General features: G+C 36.9%; 1 protein-coding gene across 9 annotated transcripts in view; it reads left to right on the forward strand.

Moving 5' to 3' along the window:
- Positions 1–18653, forward strand: part of SH3KBP1 (SH3 domain containing kinase binding protein 1) — a 189173-nt gene that overhangs the window by 78949 nt on the left and 91571 nt on the right. For 7 of the 9 annotated variants that reach the window (XR_001860063.1, XM_017728444.1, XM_017728447.1 and 4 more), the window contains exons 3-5: positions 1901–2007; positions 11006–11129; positions 16412–16486. Coding sequence is in view for 8 of the 9 variants with exons in the window: in XM_017728444.1 (XP_017583933.1) it covers positions 1901–2007; positions 11006–11129; positions 16412–16486 (306 nt within the window). In the remaining variant the exon portion in view is untranslated. The remainder of the gene's footprint in view (positions 1–1900; positions 2008–11005; positions 11130–16411; positions 16487–18653) is intronic. The other 2 variants (XM_017728445.1, XM_008629252.2) reach the window with 1 other exon arrangement.

The following is an 18653-nucleotide window of genomic DNA, read 5'->3' on the forward strand; positions in this document are numbered from 1 at the left end:
ATGCAGACTTTCACTAGATTTTGTATACAGTAATAAAATAACTTTATGGATTGGGAAAGGGAAGGATTCATACAGTTGTACTATTAACATCCAGAATTGTGTTTATTTCTTACTCTCAAAAATATTCTCCAAAGAGTCACACGATATTTATTATTAAATAGGATGACAACTGCCATCTGTCACATCAGGCAACATCAGCACATCAGTTGCTACTTGATGTTAGAAATCGTAGTGGGAATGCTATTTCTAGGGAAAATAGCCAGCCTCTCTTGCACAATGAAAGAAGCACTCAATATAGATGGTATTTATTACATTTAAGTTATTTGGAATGCAGTTGTGTAAAGTTGTCAGTTTAGGATCATTTTAGTATAGATGGTGAGGAATGAGCAGGCATCTGTAGGTAGAAAAAAGAGCCAATTTGAGTGAGTTTGGTTACACTGCATGAAGGTATTAATTTTAACATTCAAAAACCTTCCACTCATGCAGGATTTCAGTAGCTGTGAAAAATATTGTCAGAAGGCTAAAATCAGTGGACTCCTTTCTACCTTCTTTCTTTAGTTTCAATTAATAGAATAGAAAAAAAAAAGCTGTAACTTTTTAAATCACTATTCACTCTAGAACAGGATTATCAAATGCTGCAGAACAAAAAATAGACTCACCATAAAATCTACTTTTGTAATCTAATTTCAGATTAAGACCATGCTTGAAAAGTGTTTATGGTTCTGATTTTGGTGTATATTGAGCATGTCTAGCAGTTAAGAGAAACAGCACAAGAGAAAGTACATTTGCTTGTGTAGAGTGCCTGTATATGTTTGTGTGGATACACGTATGTAAATTATATGAAATAGCATGGTTTATACAATGCACACCTCCTAGAGAAGAGAGAATAGTCAGGGAATCCTGAAGAAGTTCTCTCTTCCTACCTTCTGCTCCTCCACCACATTCCATTATGAGCCAGCAGATCAATACCTTGCTCTGAGCCCTCCCTACAAGAAAGACATTGAGGTTCTGGAACATGTCCAGAAAAGGGCAACAGAGCTGGGGAAGGGTCTGGAGTACAAGTCTGATGAGGAGTGGTTGAGGGAGCTGGGATTGATTAGCCTGAAGAAAAGGAGTCTGAGGGGGGACTTTAAGACTCTCTACAATCACCTGAAAGTTGTTTGTAGTGAGGTGGGAGTTGGTCTCTTCGCCCAGGTGACAAGTGACAGGGTGAGAGGAAATGGCCTCAAGTTGTGTCAAGGGACATTTAGATCAGATATTAGGAAAATTTCATCTCAGAAAGTGTTGTCAAGCATTGGAGCAGGTTGCCCAGGGAAGTGGTGTAGTCAGCATTCCTGGAGATATTCAAAAGTCATGTAGATGTGGAACTTAGAGATATGATTTAGTGGTGGACTTGGCTGTGTGGTGCATTAACCGTTGACCTAAACAGTCTTAAAGGTCTTTTCCAACCTAAAAACTATGGTTCTGTGAAAAAAACCTATAAATAATGGTTAATGAATTATTTGTACACCTGTGAAAGAATTGTGGACAAAACGATACAGCTGAAAGCTTATTTCCTTATAAGCAAAAGCCACAAAGCTTTGGATCACTTCCCCATCCCTCCAGTTTCTGGATTTGCCTACCATGTGTATAGAGCATAAGCCTAGAAGAGAAATTGTAGAAAATACACCTGGAAAGATCCTTTGGGTAAAGTTTGTCCATCCTGTCACTAGGAAGCCCAATTAGTTGAATTTTGGCTCTTTTTGTAGGTTAACTCTAGGCAGATAGACCAAGTATTGCAAGCATTCAGATTCCTATTACAATACTCAAAGAATGATGTTTAATAATTTCCCCTGGCTTATGTTTGGCATGGAATTGTTTTTTCATTTTCTGATTTCCCTATTTCATTCATTTCCCTCAGGAGAGAGAAACAGAAGAAGGAGATGTCAGGTGGCCTTCAGTTATATGCCTCAAAATGAAGATGAATTGGAATTAAAAGTTGGCGACATCATTGAAGTTGTGGGAGAGGTGAGCACATCTTTAACTGAATATACATAACATGCATTTCTGACATGTCCTGTGCATGCTAAGCTCTTGAGTTTGTATTCTGAAGAACCAAAGATAATAGCAGAAGAAACTTCACAGTTTTAGGAAGCCAGCCACAGAGAAAAATTACCTTTGCAAAGTTAAACATATTTAAGAAATTTACTTGAATCTCCCCTGGAGTTCACCTTTTGTCATCTTTGGCAGCAAATTTGAAGAACTTCGTTTTAGTCTTAATCAGTTTAAAAAAACCCTAAAACCAAATAAAAACCCCCATCAAAGTATTTAAAGACTCAAGATGCACTTATTGTGGTTAGAACTGAATGTGGAAAATGAATTACATGAACTGGGAACAAATTATGAAAGCTTGGACAGAGAGACAGAAATTTTCTTTGCATGGGTGACTCTGGCTGCAGGATCAAGAATTGGTGTTTGCTCCCAATACCTTCAGTGTTCCATTAAAGATTTTACAAATATCATCTTGAGCATAATAGCGTGAGGACCGAAGTCAAAATGATAACATGCATCCTTTAGTAGAAAGCATTCAAGCTCATTTATTCTTAACTTACTTAGCTTTAAAAAGAAGCTTTAAAAAGAAGACCATGGTCTGCTCAGGCAGCCAGTATAATGTGTTGCAGTTTGTATCATTTATTTGTAGGATTTTTTTCTCTGCTATGACTCAGCAGTTAGTAATTCAACATTTATTTTCTCATCAAGGATATATAGTTAATTTACTTTTTCCTGCCTCTTTCATTTCAGCAATCAGTTCAAAAAGAATATAAATTCTACTGTAATCTACATGGTATCCAGCATTTTCTTATAAGAGATTAAATTCTCACATCTGAATGTAAGAAGCTTAGTGATCACTTGTTTTTGCTCTAACCTAGCTGTGCACACCAGTTCTACACATCATTCTTCTCCTGGAATCAGACATGATATGTCATTTAACTAACCTTATTCTGTCTGTGAGCAGTTTTGTAATGGGGGAGTTCAAGGTTATAAGAGTATATTTTGAATATATTGTGAACTCCATATTACAATGAGTTTCATGGCATCACATGAACTGTTTTCATTTGGCAATTTGAAGTATATTTGACCTCACATGGCCATGCAAATATTACTTAAAAGTTTTAAGTCTGTGTTTTCAAGAGTAAATTGGTGGAATAAATCCCTTTCCTAGTATCCAGCCAACAAATTAACTCTACTGAATGAGTTATATGATTAAATAATTTAGATGAGACACTAGGCTTCTCTTATGAAATGTATCTCTTGTCTTTTTTTAAATTTGAAAAACTTAATTATACATACTTGATTTATTTATATCCAAAAGAGACTGAAAATGTGTGCATTAAAATTGAAAAATGTAGAACTAAACAGTGAAACATTCCATGTATGTATGAACATACATGAGTGAAAATATACTTGCATGTATGTGCTTACAGTTAAGGGCATGTTTTTTTGAAACCCACTTGGATTGCTCTTTGGGGTGAAACTAGATTAGCTGGTGGAACAGGGAAAATAGGAATTTAAAAAAAAAATTCTCAGCACCTCAGGAAGTATTGTTGTGGGACCTTTTTTCCATTATGGTTAATACCAAGCAGTTGATGTTGAACACTTGTTGAAACTTCCTCTTCTGCTCTTATGATGGTGTTAATTCCTCGAAAAAGTAGAGCAGAATATTTTTTTGAAACAGGAACTTTATTCAATGCAGAATAAAGCAGCACCAATGAATGTGCTGGTTTAATTGTTTACCCTTTTGCTTTTAGGTAGTGCTGCATAAAGTCATTGCATTGAAACAGAATTCACAGCATTTTTGTCATTATACAATGCTTCTTATTTCAAATGATAAATATTTGATGTGAGTGACTTACTATTTTAAAAATATGGCTTCCTCTTTTGTGAAAGTTGTGGGGGTTTTTCGGAAGGGCCAAAATCATGCTGTGTTATTGTACAAATCCCCCCAAAGAATCAGCAAAAGCCTTCCCACATAGGCAGCAATTGGAGATAATTCTTTTAAAATACAGGTTTTGTTTATCGTTACTCAGGATTAAAAACTGGATGATATCTTCAGCATTATTTACAGCAGTTCAGTGTAATTGGAACATTAATGGTCATTCACTTTCCATTTCCAGTTGCTCCTTTCTCTTATGCCATCTTTTATTCATGAGTAGGTCTCAGACTCCCAGAGATAGTATTTTATTGTATCTTCCTAAGAAAGTTGTATCAGTTGAATTCGTTGGTTTAATTGACTTGGATTAATGTTTTAAAATCTCCATGGATTTCTGTTTAGTTGAAAATAAATCAATTCCTAAGTGAGTTACAGCAATCTGAAACTGGTAGTATTTAGGTCAAAATACTGTCTATATATCTTCATGTAGGTATTGAGCAAAAAAACCCATGTTAAAATGCTGCTTGTGGTTGAACAACTCATTAAATTTTCCTGTTGCAAAGAAAAGCTAATTGCACTTCATTCTTAAAGAAATGTATTCTGCTCCTCCTCAAGCCTGTTCAAGATCACTGCTGCCAGCACAGGGCTGACAGAAGGGAACACAAGTCTCAGCTGCCTCCACCAGTGTCCAGGCATGTTTCCCCAGACTCCCAGTGAAAACAGGTTACACTGAAATCACATGGGGACATGCTGAGGGTGTCTTCCCTTCTCCCACCTCTGCATATGTAATAGCATCTAAAGCTGCCCAGATCCTTCTTCCTGGTGCCAACAGATTGGATAAGATACTTTTGAAAGGGTGTTTATACTTGTAGTAGTGGTAGATAAAATGAGAAATTCCTGTTGTGGCAGAAGTGGTTTGGGACTGTAGAGTGGACTGAAACAACAGCAAGTGTGAGTTTTGAGCTTGTCACCAGATGGATTCCTTAGAGGTTGTATGTGTTCAGAATTCACAGTTCCTTCCTATTTGTCCTAAATAGTTAGAAATTAATTATAATATAATCAAACATTCAACACAATAGATAAAATGCTTGTCATTCAAATAGGTTTCCATAACTACAGAGACACTGATACCCACAAGATATTAATTTACAGACTTAAATTAAAAGTACATTTAAAACTAACAAGAGAAGCATTTTCATCATTGTTTATGTTCACGTTTATTTTGTGATTGATAGCTTTTTGCTTGCCATTTTCCTATCTCGTTAACTCTAATTACGGTTGTTCCAAAATACAGCTGTAACTAATTGTCTTATTAAATGCAGATATCTGAATTCCAGTTATGTTTCACCCTTAGAATATCATGGGATGCCAGATAATTAACCTGTAGCACCACAGTAAGGACATTTGGCATGTCATTCAAGAGTTCTGATGCTGCTTTCATTTGGGATTACTGTGTCACTGTGCTGCTATATACCTTTTGGCCTCCTGCTGCTGAGAAGTCAGCTTTTTGGCAATGTGTAGTGCATGGAGTTAAGCTCACAAGTCTTTGACTGAGACCTTCTGAGACCACTGAGCTTATTCTTTGACTTTTAGGTAACATTGCCATGTATTACATGATGAAATATGTAACTCATTTGAAGTTATAAAAACGCAAACTGAATTTTGAACAATCTGTTGCCTCTTATTTGCAAGATTAGTGCATGGCATTTTTTGTTCTTGTTTTCAGATAAAGTCATGCAACCCATGTCCAAGAACAGGATAAGCTGGGGATTGAGCTGGACTTTTCTTACAGTGACTTATTTTGCCAACTATCAAGTTGAAAGGAGAACGAACTGTAGTGAGGGGATAGTCTGTGCCACAAATACAGAGCTGTATAAGTTGCAAGAAAACATCTGGGAATGAATACTGGGGTTTCACATCCCTCAGTTACTTTTCTGTGGAATGCTGTGGCAAAGTGTTTCTCCAGATCCTCTTCTAACAGTTTGTTCACGAGGACTTCTATGACTTACTTGGTTAGTTCATGTGGTAGGAGACTTTTTTTGGGGAAATGAGGGTGAAAATACCTCTAAGTCCATATAGGATCATCCACGTTCTATGTGATTGCTTTCACAGCCCCTCAGTTTCTTGTTTAGAAGAAGATGTTAAAAAACCCCAACAAAAATCCAAACCACAAAATCAAACAAACAAAAATTCCCCAAGCACATTTTGCCACTTTAAAATAAAGAACTCTGAAGCTGAAAAAATCCGTAATACAAGGTACTTCTGGAGTTTTTAATTTTTACCTTCTGCACCCAAGTTACCAAACAGTTTCCAGATATATTCTGCTATGGCAGAATCCCAAGGGGTAGTTGACACCTTATGGGTATGGCTCCCCCTGAAGGCACTCGCAGAATAAGCCATCAAGTGGCACTGCAGGCATCATCTTCTGTTGAGGTCTTGTTTCCAAAATTTATGTTCCTATTGGCAGTGGATGTGATTTGTTTATTTTGCCTCTTGGGAATCTATGTTTTTAATTTCCTTTCGACATGTGATTACTTTTGCCCTTTGAGCTCAATATTTTCCATTAGAATTTATAAACTAAGGGATTTTTTTCCTTTGCTTTCTGTGCTCTAGTTCTCTCAAAGCAAAAGAAAATCTGTTGACCTTGAGCTTCTCTCTTTCCTGTTGCCTGCCTCTGGCATTGCTTTTATTCCTGGGACTGTGTTTTAGTTTCAACAGCCCAGAAAGCTGTGTTTTAGTTTCAACAGCACAGAAAGACTCTGTTATGATCCAGGGAGACTTCCATTTGAAACCTTTCCTGACTCAGAGCCTCCCTCATTTGCCTTAGCTAAGCTGTAAGTAATCTGTCAGCCTAATAGGCAAAGCTGCAGGTTATAGAACATCTTGTGGAGCAGGCCAAGATAGGAATTTACTGGAAATACACTTTTGGTCAGTGATTCCAAAGAGCTGAACATTTTTATAATTTAACAACTTTAGCCTATTAATTATATAGCAAGGTGTAAGCCAGCAGCTGTGGCAGTCCTAGATTTTCTGGCAAGCAGCTGCTGGTAGTCGGCCTTGGCATTTCCCGCTAGTTTTGGGTATCCTGTCCTGGAGTTACCAGGATGACCACATAGTTCCTTCAGGAGAAGGGGCTTCTAGGCTTGTAGCAGCAAGGCTTGTTGCGCTGCAGGCCAGGCTGTTGCTCCCTTTGACCTTTCTTTGAAGGCGAATGTTGCAGATTGTATTGGCAGTGAAGAGAAAACCTAAAGAACATAAAAAGTAACATCCTTGCTTTTTGAGTATCTTAAGCTTGTAGTCCTAGCGACCTGCTAAAGTGATTTTGTTTTCTTTGGTTGCTTTACAGTTGCAGGTTAAAACTGCATTCCCAGTCCAAAACAGAAATATTGTGTTTGCATGGAAGTTTGAATTGCTATCATAATATTTTCTGTCTTTCTTTTTTTTTTTTTTTACTTTAAATGTGGAAATAGGCTGATTTCGATAATTTTTTATTGCTTTCTAAGCAGCTTAATGTCCAAGCATCTGTATACCCTTTTGAGAACTTTTTGTGTCTGGAATGTCTCACTTATATAATTCTCTTATTTTCCTGTCTGTCCATTTCCAAGGTATCTATTTGGAACAGTTCATTTATCATTTGTTATTTGTATTATTACTTTTAAGTCAAATTAACTATTACAACCTCTTACTGTCTTTCTGGTCTTGGTTCTTGTTGTGTGCTGGTATCTCACAATTTGATTAAAAACCTTGTAACAAAATGAAACAGTATATTTTGAATTATTTTCATATGTATTTTGTTTATAGTTTACAAAAGCCTCATGTACTTAAAAAAGGCTCTGCTGGTTGAGTAATCCAATTACAACCAAAATGCAAATATTCTTTCTTCACTGAAAATTAAAAAAACCCAAAGTCCAATGACATTGGAAGAACATTTGGTTGTTGATTAAATCCCTAAGTTTCTTAATGGGATGAATTTCTCTAGAGGTGATGAAACATTCTCTGGTGATACTGCTCATTTGTGTCTCATTCAATCACACCAGGTGTTGGACTGTATGTGCCTGTCTGCTGTTGCACTCTCCCTGCCCCACACACAGCACTGACTGAGTTGCAGTTGAGTGCATGTGTTGTTTCCTCCCTAAGTATATGAAGTAGGGTCATGAAGCATCTTCAGTCACTTTCCTGTGTGTTATTACTCTTCAAATGTGGTGTGCCTGCAGTACTAACAGCCTAGGGACTTGGCAAGATTAGTACATGCCATGCCTCTCAGAAAGGCAGTGAACAGATAAAAACCACTGAAAACACGTCTTAAAAATACCTCTAGCTGGAGCTACTTGCATTTGGTAAGATGCTTCTTCTAACTTAAAAAACCCCTTCATTTTCAGAACTTACAGTTGGTGCATAGAATATTGTGAATTGTAGAACTTCTTTTCCAGCATAGGGACATGGACAGGCAAATGAAACCCTCCTCTTTCTAGATTGTTTGGTTCAGCACATGAATGCTGTGCATAAATCAGGATGTAAATGTATAAATTCTGAAAGCACTTTGCTTTAATAGCATGGTAACAAATTTTATTGAGCTCATGTCTCCAGATGGATTAGCCCCCAAGAATAATGGATTTTCATCTGTAAGGTTTTATTGGCTGTGAATTACTGCAACTTTTCAAACCATATGGTAATTGACTGCCCCAATTTGGGATAACTAAATCCTGGAGGTATTTTAGTGTCTTTTATTGTATGGATTCATCTCTAGCTGGTTTGTTTTGAGACTTAAGGATATGTAGCAGGTAGCTTTAATGTTTAAAAATACTTAAAGCTTTTGATACTTTTGATGAAAATTTCCTAATAAATCTTTGGGAGGCCCAGTTTGATCTCAATCTCTAATGCCTTGCTAACATGATTCTGCATTTTCTTGTGAAAAAACCCCCTGGATTTTGCTTTAGATTTTCTTCTGAATTTTTAGAATTATTGAATACGACATGGTATTTTCAGACAATTAATTTTTCAGTCAGCTGGAAAACTTAAAATAAGCTAGTGAATGATGTGAGTATATTCACATGCAGTTTAGATTTAGCTGTCTAAAGATCTTTGTATATATATATTTCTATACATATATGTAGGCATCCATAGATCAACACATCACATGAAGAATGCTAACGTTAACTGTAAGAAAACTGTGACGTGGTACTCTGGAAGAAGTAAGCAAGTGAAAATTACTTTAGGAAAAGATGGAACTGAATGATATTGGTCACATTATTTGTGTCAAGTAATCTCAGCATCTTGCAAAGCAGGGATCTTGGGAATTGTGTAAATCCTCTGATTAATCTTCTGGTCAATCAGTTAATGCAGTTATGGTTTAATGTTTAGCTCTAATCAATAGAGCCATCTGGGAATACTGCATTGGAAAAATTGAGATATTTCATAGGCCAAAGAGTCTTGGCCATTTTGTGTATTTTCTATATAACAATATATTTTTCTATGGATACATAATATTTATATTGTATCATCTTTAGAGATATAATTTATAGAGTCTAAGTGCTGTGTGTAATGGAGTTTCAGTTTTCCATAGTGCTTTTTATTAGTCTGGAAAGAAGAAAGCAAATATTACCTTTTAGAGACTCTGGTACTGTGATGTGAAAAACCTCCACCTCACTGAAGTGATTGAGTGATATGTATGCATTCTGTTTTCTGAAGTAGCAGCAAGATAATAAGAAGAGCAAGATAATTCCCCGAGATGTGCTGGAGCTCACCAGTACTACTGATGCATTGGAGGCAGGGCAAGTTTTGTCAGGGACTGACTTTTGTCAGATACTGAGATTAAATGAAAGTCTGCTCTGAACTGCTTTCAAATGAAAACAAAAATTCAACTCACGAGATCAAGAAATGTGGGGTTTGTAATAAAATTGCTCATGTAGCTAAGTTGAAAAAAATGCATATATTACTCTATATTTTGAGGAAATATTTGGTTGTATTATTATGAGATTTCTTATCTAAGGACTTGAGTTTTTCACAGATAAGTGAAAAGACTTTTCACAGACTTTTTCCTATAATAATTAGTTTGCTTCATTTGAAGTGTGGGGTTGTTTTTTAACAGTAAACTTTCTCTTTTCATAACTGCGGGGAGGGTAGGCAGGAAAGAGATGAGTCAAACATTACTGGAGACTGATGCGTCACAGATAGACACTGTCCTCCCCTGTCATATTTTTAGTGAAGGGACAGTGTCTGACAGATGAAAAACATTTCTCTATCAAGGGTGTGTTTAGCTGCTGCTTATAATCAGTCATTTCTTGTTGTGTGATTATAACCTAAAGGCATTTCTAAGGGCTGTCATTTCCCTGCCTGACACCACTATTCAGTTCTGAATGGGTTATACAGGAGGGAGTTTGTAATTTTAAAGTGATATTTTCTCTTGGAGTTTGGCTAGGTAGTGTCCCTCCTCCTTCTGACACCATCATTATTATATATTTCAATACCTCTTTGTAAATATCAAATCAAGTATGCATTAGTACTGTTCTTTGTTCTCCACAGGTTTCTTACATTAACGCTTTAATGATGTAGCAGCATTCTTAATTTTTAAAATGCAAAATTTCTGATTTTGATGGGCAAGGCAGGAATGTTTACATTATATTAAGATATCTAAACTAGATTCTCTGAGTAGCCCTTTGTAGGTGTTTGTCTTTCACCATTGATTACTTAGGGAATTCAAACAGAATCTGCAAATCACATCCATTAAGATAGTCTTGAACAGTCATACACTGCGCACTGAAAATTTCCTGATTGAATGGATATCCATAGAAATTGAAATGTAGAGACACTGTGTGCTCTCTAGTTGTTTTTTTATCCTTTTATTTAATGCTCGTCCATGCTTCTGGCTGCTGTCAGCGCTGCTGACATTTACAGATGGGTTCATGCATCTCTCTTGTTTTCACTTATGAGGAAAAAAAGAGAGGTGTTCTGGCTTGGAGCCTATGCCATGTGCTCCTTTTACCTGAAATTAGTACGAACTATTCAGAGCCATTACTGTCATTTATTGAATGTATATAATGGTACTCAGTAAAGTGTTGCTCATGTAAAATCCCCCTTTTTTTTGTCTCGGCGCAGGTGGAAGAGGGCTGGTGGGAAGGTATACTTAATGGAAAGACTGGCATGTTTCCTTCCAACTTCATAAAGGAGCTCTCTGATTCTGATGATGTTGGAATAGCACAGGAAGAGCAAGTGAAGTCAAGTAAGGAAAAAATTACTGTTGGTGTTCTGTATGTATGTATGTCTGTGTCTTTAGCCCATAACAGATTGATAGGATAGCACATTCTTATCTCTTGCTTGGAAATGTTTTTGAATGTCATGTTCTTAATTTGTGCTGGAAGGGTCAGATGATGATGATTTATGTATACTTGCAGTGCTATCTGAGTTGTAACATTGTCAGTGCTCTCTGAGCTGTGTAAGACTTGCTGAGCTGCAACAGACCAAGGAGAGAAGCCAATGATGATGATTGCATTTGTATTTCAAAATCAATTACAAGGCATTTTTTTGTCTTTAGATGTGGAAAGTAACTGAACATCTACAAAGTGGCTTATTTAAAGTGGAGGGATTAAAGTGCCATGCTTTCTATAACAATAGAAATCCAATAGATTTAAGGATTCATAATTATTGGTGTGGGACATGCGGCACTTTTTCCCTCCAGGTGCTGAGCATGTTTCTATCACCTCCGATACCCACTGCCCCAACAGCCAAAGGGAAAAAGGCCAGAACTGGGACATGGACTTTGTTCTCTCATTTACAGTGGGCCAGTACTGCTGCAGGTGAAAAGCATGTTTGGTAACTAAGTTTGCAATAGTATAAGCATGGTAGTGGGTTGTCCTACTTATAACTTCCCATGGAGAATAACCTGAGCCAAAAGTGTGCTGTTATATGGAATGGAAAGTTGTTGGTCTTCATGTTTTTTATGTTCTTCAAGCAGAGATTATTTTTTTTCTAATTCAGTGATCAAATCTCAATCTTTAGTGAAAAAGAAAAAAGTCTATTGTATTTGCATATTTCAGGCTAACTCCACAGTACTTGCCAAGGTCTTCGTACTTTTAGCACTACAGGTGTTCATTGCTATGTAGTGTTCTTCTGAGATCTCTGAACAAGTAGAAGTCAAAGGACTACCAAGATATTTGTAAGCTGATTTCAGCTGAAATTTACCAAAACCTTTATCGTTTATTCTGTCAATAAGAGGTAGAAAATTATAATGCTTTCTTCTTTTTCCTCATTTTTCCACTTAAGGGAAGTTTTTCTTCCTTATTCCATACCACAGAAATAAGATCCTGACAGCCCTAACTTTTGCAATGATGAAAAAATTTTATATTTTTTTGTAACAGAGTACCTTTTCATGTGTGAATGGGTACTGGTGACCCTGTCTCCTGGTCAGTGCTGCTAAAGATATTTACATATAATGTTCCTTTAGACTGGAATGAAAATATTTTTAAGTTTAAAATTTTAATGTGATGGAGAGGGAAAAAGGGCATTAAGTGAAGGTGCATGTTTCAGTGAGATTGCAAACTGCTTTCTGTAACCTGTTCGTACTATCATGAATTATAGGCATTATAAACACAGTGAATCTTGGAAGTGAATTGTGTAGATGTAGTTTCAGCTCTGGAGTCTGTAGTGTTTGGTACTATATAAATGAACAAGGTAGGTGATACTGGTCAGGATGGAATACCCCGCTTTTTCTATATGAATGAATATTCCTTCCCCAGGTAATTTGGTAAGATTTACTTTATAAGAAGCATCCTAAAAATGGCTTTTAACAAAAACATACATTGGAATGTGCAAAAGCAGCCACAAAGCATTAAATCTTTATGTCCATTATGGCACATGCTTTGTTCAGACTTGGGTTTATATGCTGGTTCTGATTGGCAGTGGAACCCAAACCTGTGATACTTTTACAGAGAAGATAGCAGTAACGCAAATATTGCTTTTGTCTCTTTAAATAAATTGAAGGTAACTATAGGTGGGAGGTGGGTTTTCTACTTTCTTGAATTTAGTTTAATTCTTTGGAGGTGCTTTGTGGCTAGGTAAGATGAGGAGCTATTAGATATACCTACAGAACAGAAGAACACTGTAAACCTCCTGAGAGAGAGACAGTGACTCAAGAAATGCTGAGATTGTTATGGGGATTTTAATGCTTTTTTACTTATTTTTTTTCCAAGTAAAACTATCAATTTAAGATTAGCATTCCCTTAGGAGGATTATGGGAAATATACATCAATTCAGTTTTTTCTATATATGGTTTATGTGATTGATACAGCTGTTGCTCTCTTAACACGTGGTGCTTCATGAGGCTCTATACGGGCACACTGAATATCTGGATTTGAAAATCTCCATAATGACATTGCAAAAATTTCAACAAGTTTATACAACTGACTAGGAATGATAATCTCTTTCCAAGTTTAGCCTGAAGACATAGTAAAATAAAAAATGAACAAGTAAAACCTGGAAGATTTGGGCATCATGTTAGTAGTATTGTTGAAATGCTCTAGGTTACATCTCAAAAGGATGTGTATTCATGCCTCTAGATCAACTCCTTCCTCCGTGGATGACAAGATGTGACAACACCTTAAATCTGCAGTAACTCCTTTTTGTTTCTCTGGAAACTTTGAATACATCTGTATCACAGGACTTTGCAAGGTGGAAACCTTGAATACAAATTCTAGATGATGAAGTTGGGGCTTGAGTGAGGGGTTGTACCTGGGCATTGAACTCGGACCTTGGGCAGCCAAGGAGGTTCTGCACAGCATTTAGAGGAGCCTGGAAAGGGCTGGGGTTTGGCTCTGCAATCTTGAGCAGCAGCCTTGAACTCTTCAGCCCAACTTGTAAAATGCAGGTAATACTTGGCAGATTTAATGTGAGACCTGGGAAAATAGCATGGGATATGTGGAGAATGTGCACTGTGCAAACACATGAGTATTTTTAAGTTAATAATTAAATTTAAAGCCTTGGTTAAATTTAGTTAAACTTGATTTTTAAATCCCATTTTACTGACCATCCATAAAGACCATTTTTGAAGGGCAAATGTAATTTTGGTGAACTCAAAGTGAAAGAAAGACGGAAGAGAAAAATTACATAACTTCACTTTTTAGGAATAAAGTTAATAAAAAACCCATATTTCTCTGTCCTCCTTTTACAATCTACACCAGCCCCAGAGCAGAGCAAGATGTCTGATTTTATTGGTTTTGTTGTGTCCATTTAAATTTTATGGCAGATCAAAGTAAATGGCCAGAAGAAATGATCTTGGTTTCTTTTCATGCTCTGCCATAGACTAACGTCAGAAGTTTGTTCAGAACAAAATTTTCCTTTTTTGAAAATGCCTGGGGCTAGTTTTGGAAGTGCCAAATATTTCTGAATCCTGACAGTGGGATTTAGCTTGCCCCTTATTTGGAAGGGTTGGGAACCTGTGCCTCCCCTCAGATGGTGAGTGCTCAGCAGACTGGAAAGCAAGACTTGCAAGATCAAAATATTTGGGGGGTTGTTTGTTTGATTTTAAAGTATTTGTAAGGTGATTGCCAAAGTTCTTGTCTTCAAAGGGATATTTTGGAATATAAGTACAGACAGGATCAGGTACTCTTAGAGTAAACAGAAGTTCCTTGTTCTTTAAAGCATGCTCTTAAATGAAAACATTGCTTTTCTTGGGCCAACTGTTACAGCATGAACAGGTAGTATGCATTATCATTTTATTACTAAATTAGATACATGAACTATAAGATTATTTTCTCTATTTCTCAGAGATACAGTATTAATTTTAAGACTATTTTCAATACCACTTCTTGTCCATACAGCCTGTTGAGAAGCAAAAAGTTGACATGCAGTCAAAAAAATTCTATTTGAGATAATCACAATTAAACATTGAGGAGGTTATTTCAAAAAGCATTTAGTATGTTCACAGAAGTGTCATGACAGCATTGAAAGGTGGCCTTTTGTATCTTGCTGTCTCTGATGTGCATTCTCTTAAGGTACAGCTGGGCCTCATGGTATCTATCAACTATTTTTAGAACCTGTTAGTGATGGCCCCTGAAAAGTCCTGGCTGCTAGAGTTAGAACTGATGATAAACTCATCAGCTGATGCTTCAGTCAGGCAACCTCCTCTATTTTGAGTTCTTAAAACTTTAGATTTCCATTACTGTCTCTCTGGCTCTCCACAGTGTCATGAAGCTTAACTTAATTTTCTCTTAACAATGGGTTGATTGTTGTTTGACTGTTTTAATAGCATTCTTCTAATGGTATCTTGTAAAAAGAAAATGTAAAGATGGATTTGTGGCTTTTTTGCTTCTTCATTACATAAAAATAAGGCAATGAAAACATTTTGTTATTAATTAAACTGCAAGAACAAAACAAAGAATCATCTTTTTATGACATATAAATAAGTATAGCTTTTTTATTGCCTGAAAGTCCAACAGAATGATATATAGGAGGAAAAATCCCTAAACATTTTTGGTACCAAATTGAGTATGATTCTGTGTTGGGACAAATCACATATACTGGCTATTTTGCTATAAAATTTTACCAAAGACATCAATTTTTGTTGTAGTACACCTAGGGGAGACTGGGAACAAGCTGACATTGGTATATTCTTGGGCTTGCCTGGGTTTTTAAACCTGACACACAAAACACTTCAGCTGCTCATGCCCTTACCTTTACTTGAATTTCATGTCCTAAATATCAGAGCATGAGCTATCTCACTAGCAATGAAAAAAAAATAAATGGGTTTTGTAATAAAAATGTTATCTTAAATATCTAAGATGAGAAGTGGGATTTGGTTTTTGTTGTTTTGCTTTTTTCCCTCTTAATTTTAGAGGTTTGCTTTTGTTAATGTCAATGCCACATCACACCTGATTCAATTTTTAGCTGAAAAACTGGTTTATTCGGGTTTTAGTGTCCTATCCCTTCTACTAAGCATTGTTTAAGACCAGTTCCCATGTCCAAAATATTTCTAATAAGTCATCTTTGAAAGATGCAGCATTTCTGATGCTCACAGGATCCTGGTACATTAAAGAGATGTGACTATTTAACTGCCCTGTTTCGATGTCAGCTGTGCTTGTTCAAGTGCACTACATCTGCATCAGGAATGTTGAGCGACCGTGAGTACACCATTGCAGTAATAATACTTTTTCAGGATTCCCCAGTGCAAGGCTGCATAAAATAATTTTATTTGCAAATCTCACAACTTGATGGACAACAGACCAAACCCAAGAAAAATGCATTCTGTTGGACATTGTAAATAACAGCTTTAGCAAAATCATGAGATTCTATTACCTGACATACATGCAGTAAGAATATTTTAGCTTCATGTACAATCAGATACGTTTGTTAATAGTCTCGTCATTTTGCTAATGAGCCTTTAAAATGTTAGTGACTGAAAATACAGATTAAAACCTCTTCCTTTCCCTTCTTTTTGCCATCATTCGATCTCTTTACCCCCACCCTGCCCCTTCTCTTTTTTTCCTCTTTCCTTCTCTTGCCTGCTGTCAGGAAAATCTGCCTTTGAAGGGACAATTCTGTACAGAGTGGCACCGGCAAAGATTGACAGCTACAGACGTTATAACAGTGAGTGTGTTTCAAAATCATCAAGCAACAGCTTCAGTCTTCTGAACTGGTTTGATTTATCTACACTTGTAAATTGTGCCACTGCTACTCACTTATGGCTACTCTACGTGCACATACCTGTCTGTAAGCTGAAGTCAGTTTGCTGCTGATGAACTGCCCAGCCTTAATGCAATGAGAATGCACCCATTCCTCCTGTGCATGTGTGTGTTCTATGTCCATACGATGTATGTGTGTAAGCCCACCATAAATTGTGGATTACATTGGATGTTTTGGTCTCAGCTATGGATTGAATCTAAGACCATTTAGTCCCATCACTTTTGCCACCTGAAATGAGAAGACTGTTGATAATCACCACAAATCTTTGAGTTAAAAGTCCGTCTGCTCTAAAAATAAAGTTCCCATTGTGATGAATTCATAAGATACGCTTTGCTTTTCTTAAAGGGTATTGTGGGTTTTGGTTTGTTTGAAGTTTTCTTTTTTGGTGATTTTTTAAAATTTATTTTTAATTTATTGCATGCTCTTCATTTGGCATTCTGTCTTTGACAGTTATTACTCACAGCATTTTGGCTGATACATTTTTTCTGCCAAGGAGAGTAAAAGATATAGAGCTATTTTCATTTCATGTTCAGGTTTTTGGCTTCTGCTTTTTAAAAGAAGGGCACATCCTGCTTTTCATGTTCTTTTACTGTCCTGGTAATAGAGAAAAAGAGAGAATGGTTACATCAGATGCAAGACAGAGGAAGCAAGAAGACAGAAATCTGTCCTTCCACCTGTTTCCTCATGGAGAAATCTAGCAAAAGGAGTCACATTTGGTGTGACTAAGTGCAAACTGTTCAATCCTGTCTTCCGGTGAGCAGGATGTTGTGCTAGCTTTGGCATCTGCTTTTGCCCCAGAGAGCTTTCTCTTGAGAAGATCCATGCTGTGCTGCCCTTCTTCCTCCTTTATGGGTGGGAGTGTTTGGTCTTCTACCTTTGAGGACCTCTGTCTTATGCATGTTGACAGCAAAGGATGAAGCAGTTGAAGTGGCATTATTCTGTTCTGATATTTGCCCTTACACCTTTTTTTTTCTTAACAAATCTGATCCTTTTTTTTGAACAAAAATCTTTGTGTATGTGTGCAGCTCTGAGTATTTCCTCATGGAAAATTATCTCCTTGTCTACCAAAATTCATTTTGCAGCTCTTCTCAAGCTCCAACCAAGCTCTCACTCTGGCTGGAGCAGACCATGTGGCTGGTGGTCTTCAAATTTTTGTGCTGCTTCTCACCTTATAGTCTCCATGACTGCTTATGAATCACTCAAATTTCATGCTGCTTGCAGAGTTCTTAGACCATCGTGTCCTCTAATCCACCCATCTGATGAGCATAATAAGGATTTATGAAGTTGATTTCCAGTATGCTTGACTTCGGACTTCAAGATGAAGCTTCAAATCAGATGCAAGGTCTGCCTTTGGAGCCTTTAATTCCACAATCTTTCTTGGTAATGCTGCCCTAACATTACCTTTCAAAGTTTTCCAAAAGCCTGCTCTCCATGCCCAGCCCGTTTTTCATTAAGATCCGTCCTTCCCCTCTTCTCAAGTCATTAAGGTAAGCATAACTGAAGTCAGGAAGAATTCAGTCACCTTTCCAGTTGTGCTAGAGCTCTGCATTTAGTTCTTCTTGTTAATCATACTGGCACATGGTTGTGTCATGTCACAGAAAATAAATTGCATCAAACTGATTTCAGAGTGCAGGATTGGATGGGTGTCTACAGGAAAGCTTGATAAACAGCTGCAAGAAGACAGCTTAACCCATAGTCTCACATTGCTATGGGTAAACACCCATCTAAAGTTTGTTTTTAAAGCTGATAAAAAAATCTGGTTTAATACTATCTCCCTTGGCATTTGGTTGAGACTTGCATGTTTTTTCATACTGCAGAGGTGTGTTACTTTCTCCATAAAGCTGCATCTCAGAAGGCTGGATATCCAGCTACACTTACAGCCTGTTCGTTGCTTTTTGGGTTGGAACTGGTACTGAGGAATGGGAAACAAACAAAATCAGGTCATCTGGGGAAGTCTTAAACAAAACAAGGGTTTGCACTGTTGTTACTCTCAGAAATGCTCTTGCCTACACACACAAAAAGGAGGGTTCCTTACTCTTCCTGCTGTCTATTGACAGCTCACTTCCTGCAA

The sequence above is a fragment of the Corvus brachyrhynchos genome, unplaced genomic scaffold (assembly GCF_000691975.1).
Source record: "Corvus brachyrhynchos isolate BGI_N302 unplaced genomic scaffold, ASM69197v1 scaffold11, whole genome shotgun sequence".
NCBI lineage: Eukaryota > Metazoa > Chordata > Aves > Passeriformes > Corvidae > Corvus > Corvus brachyrhynchos.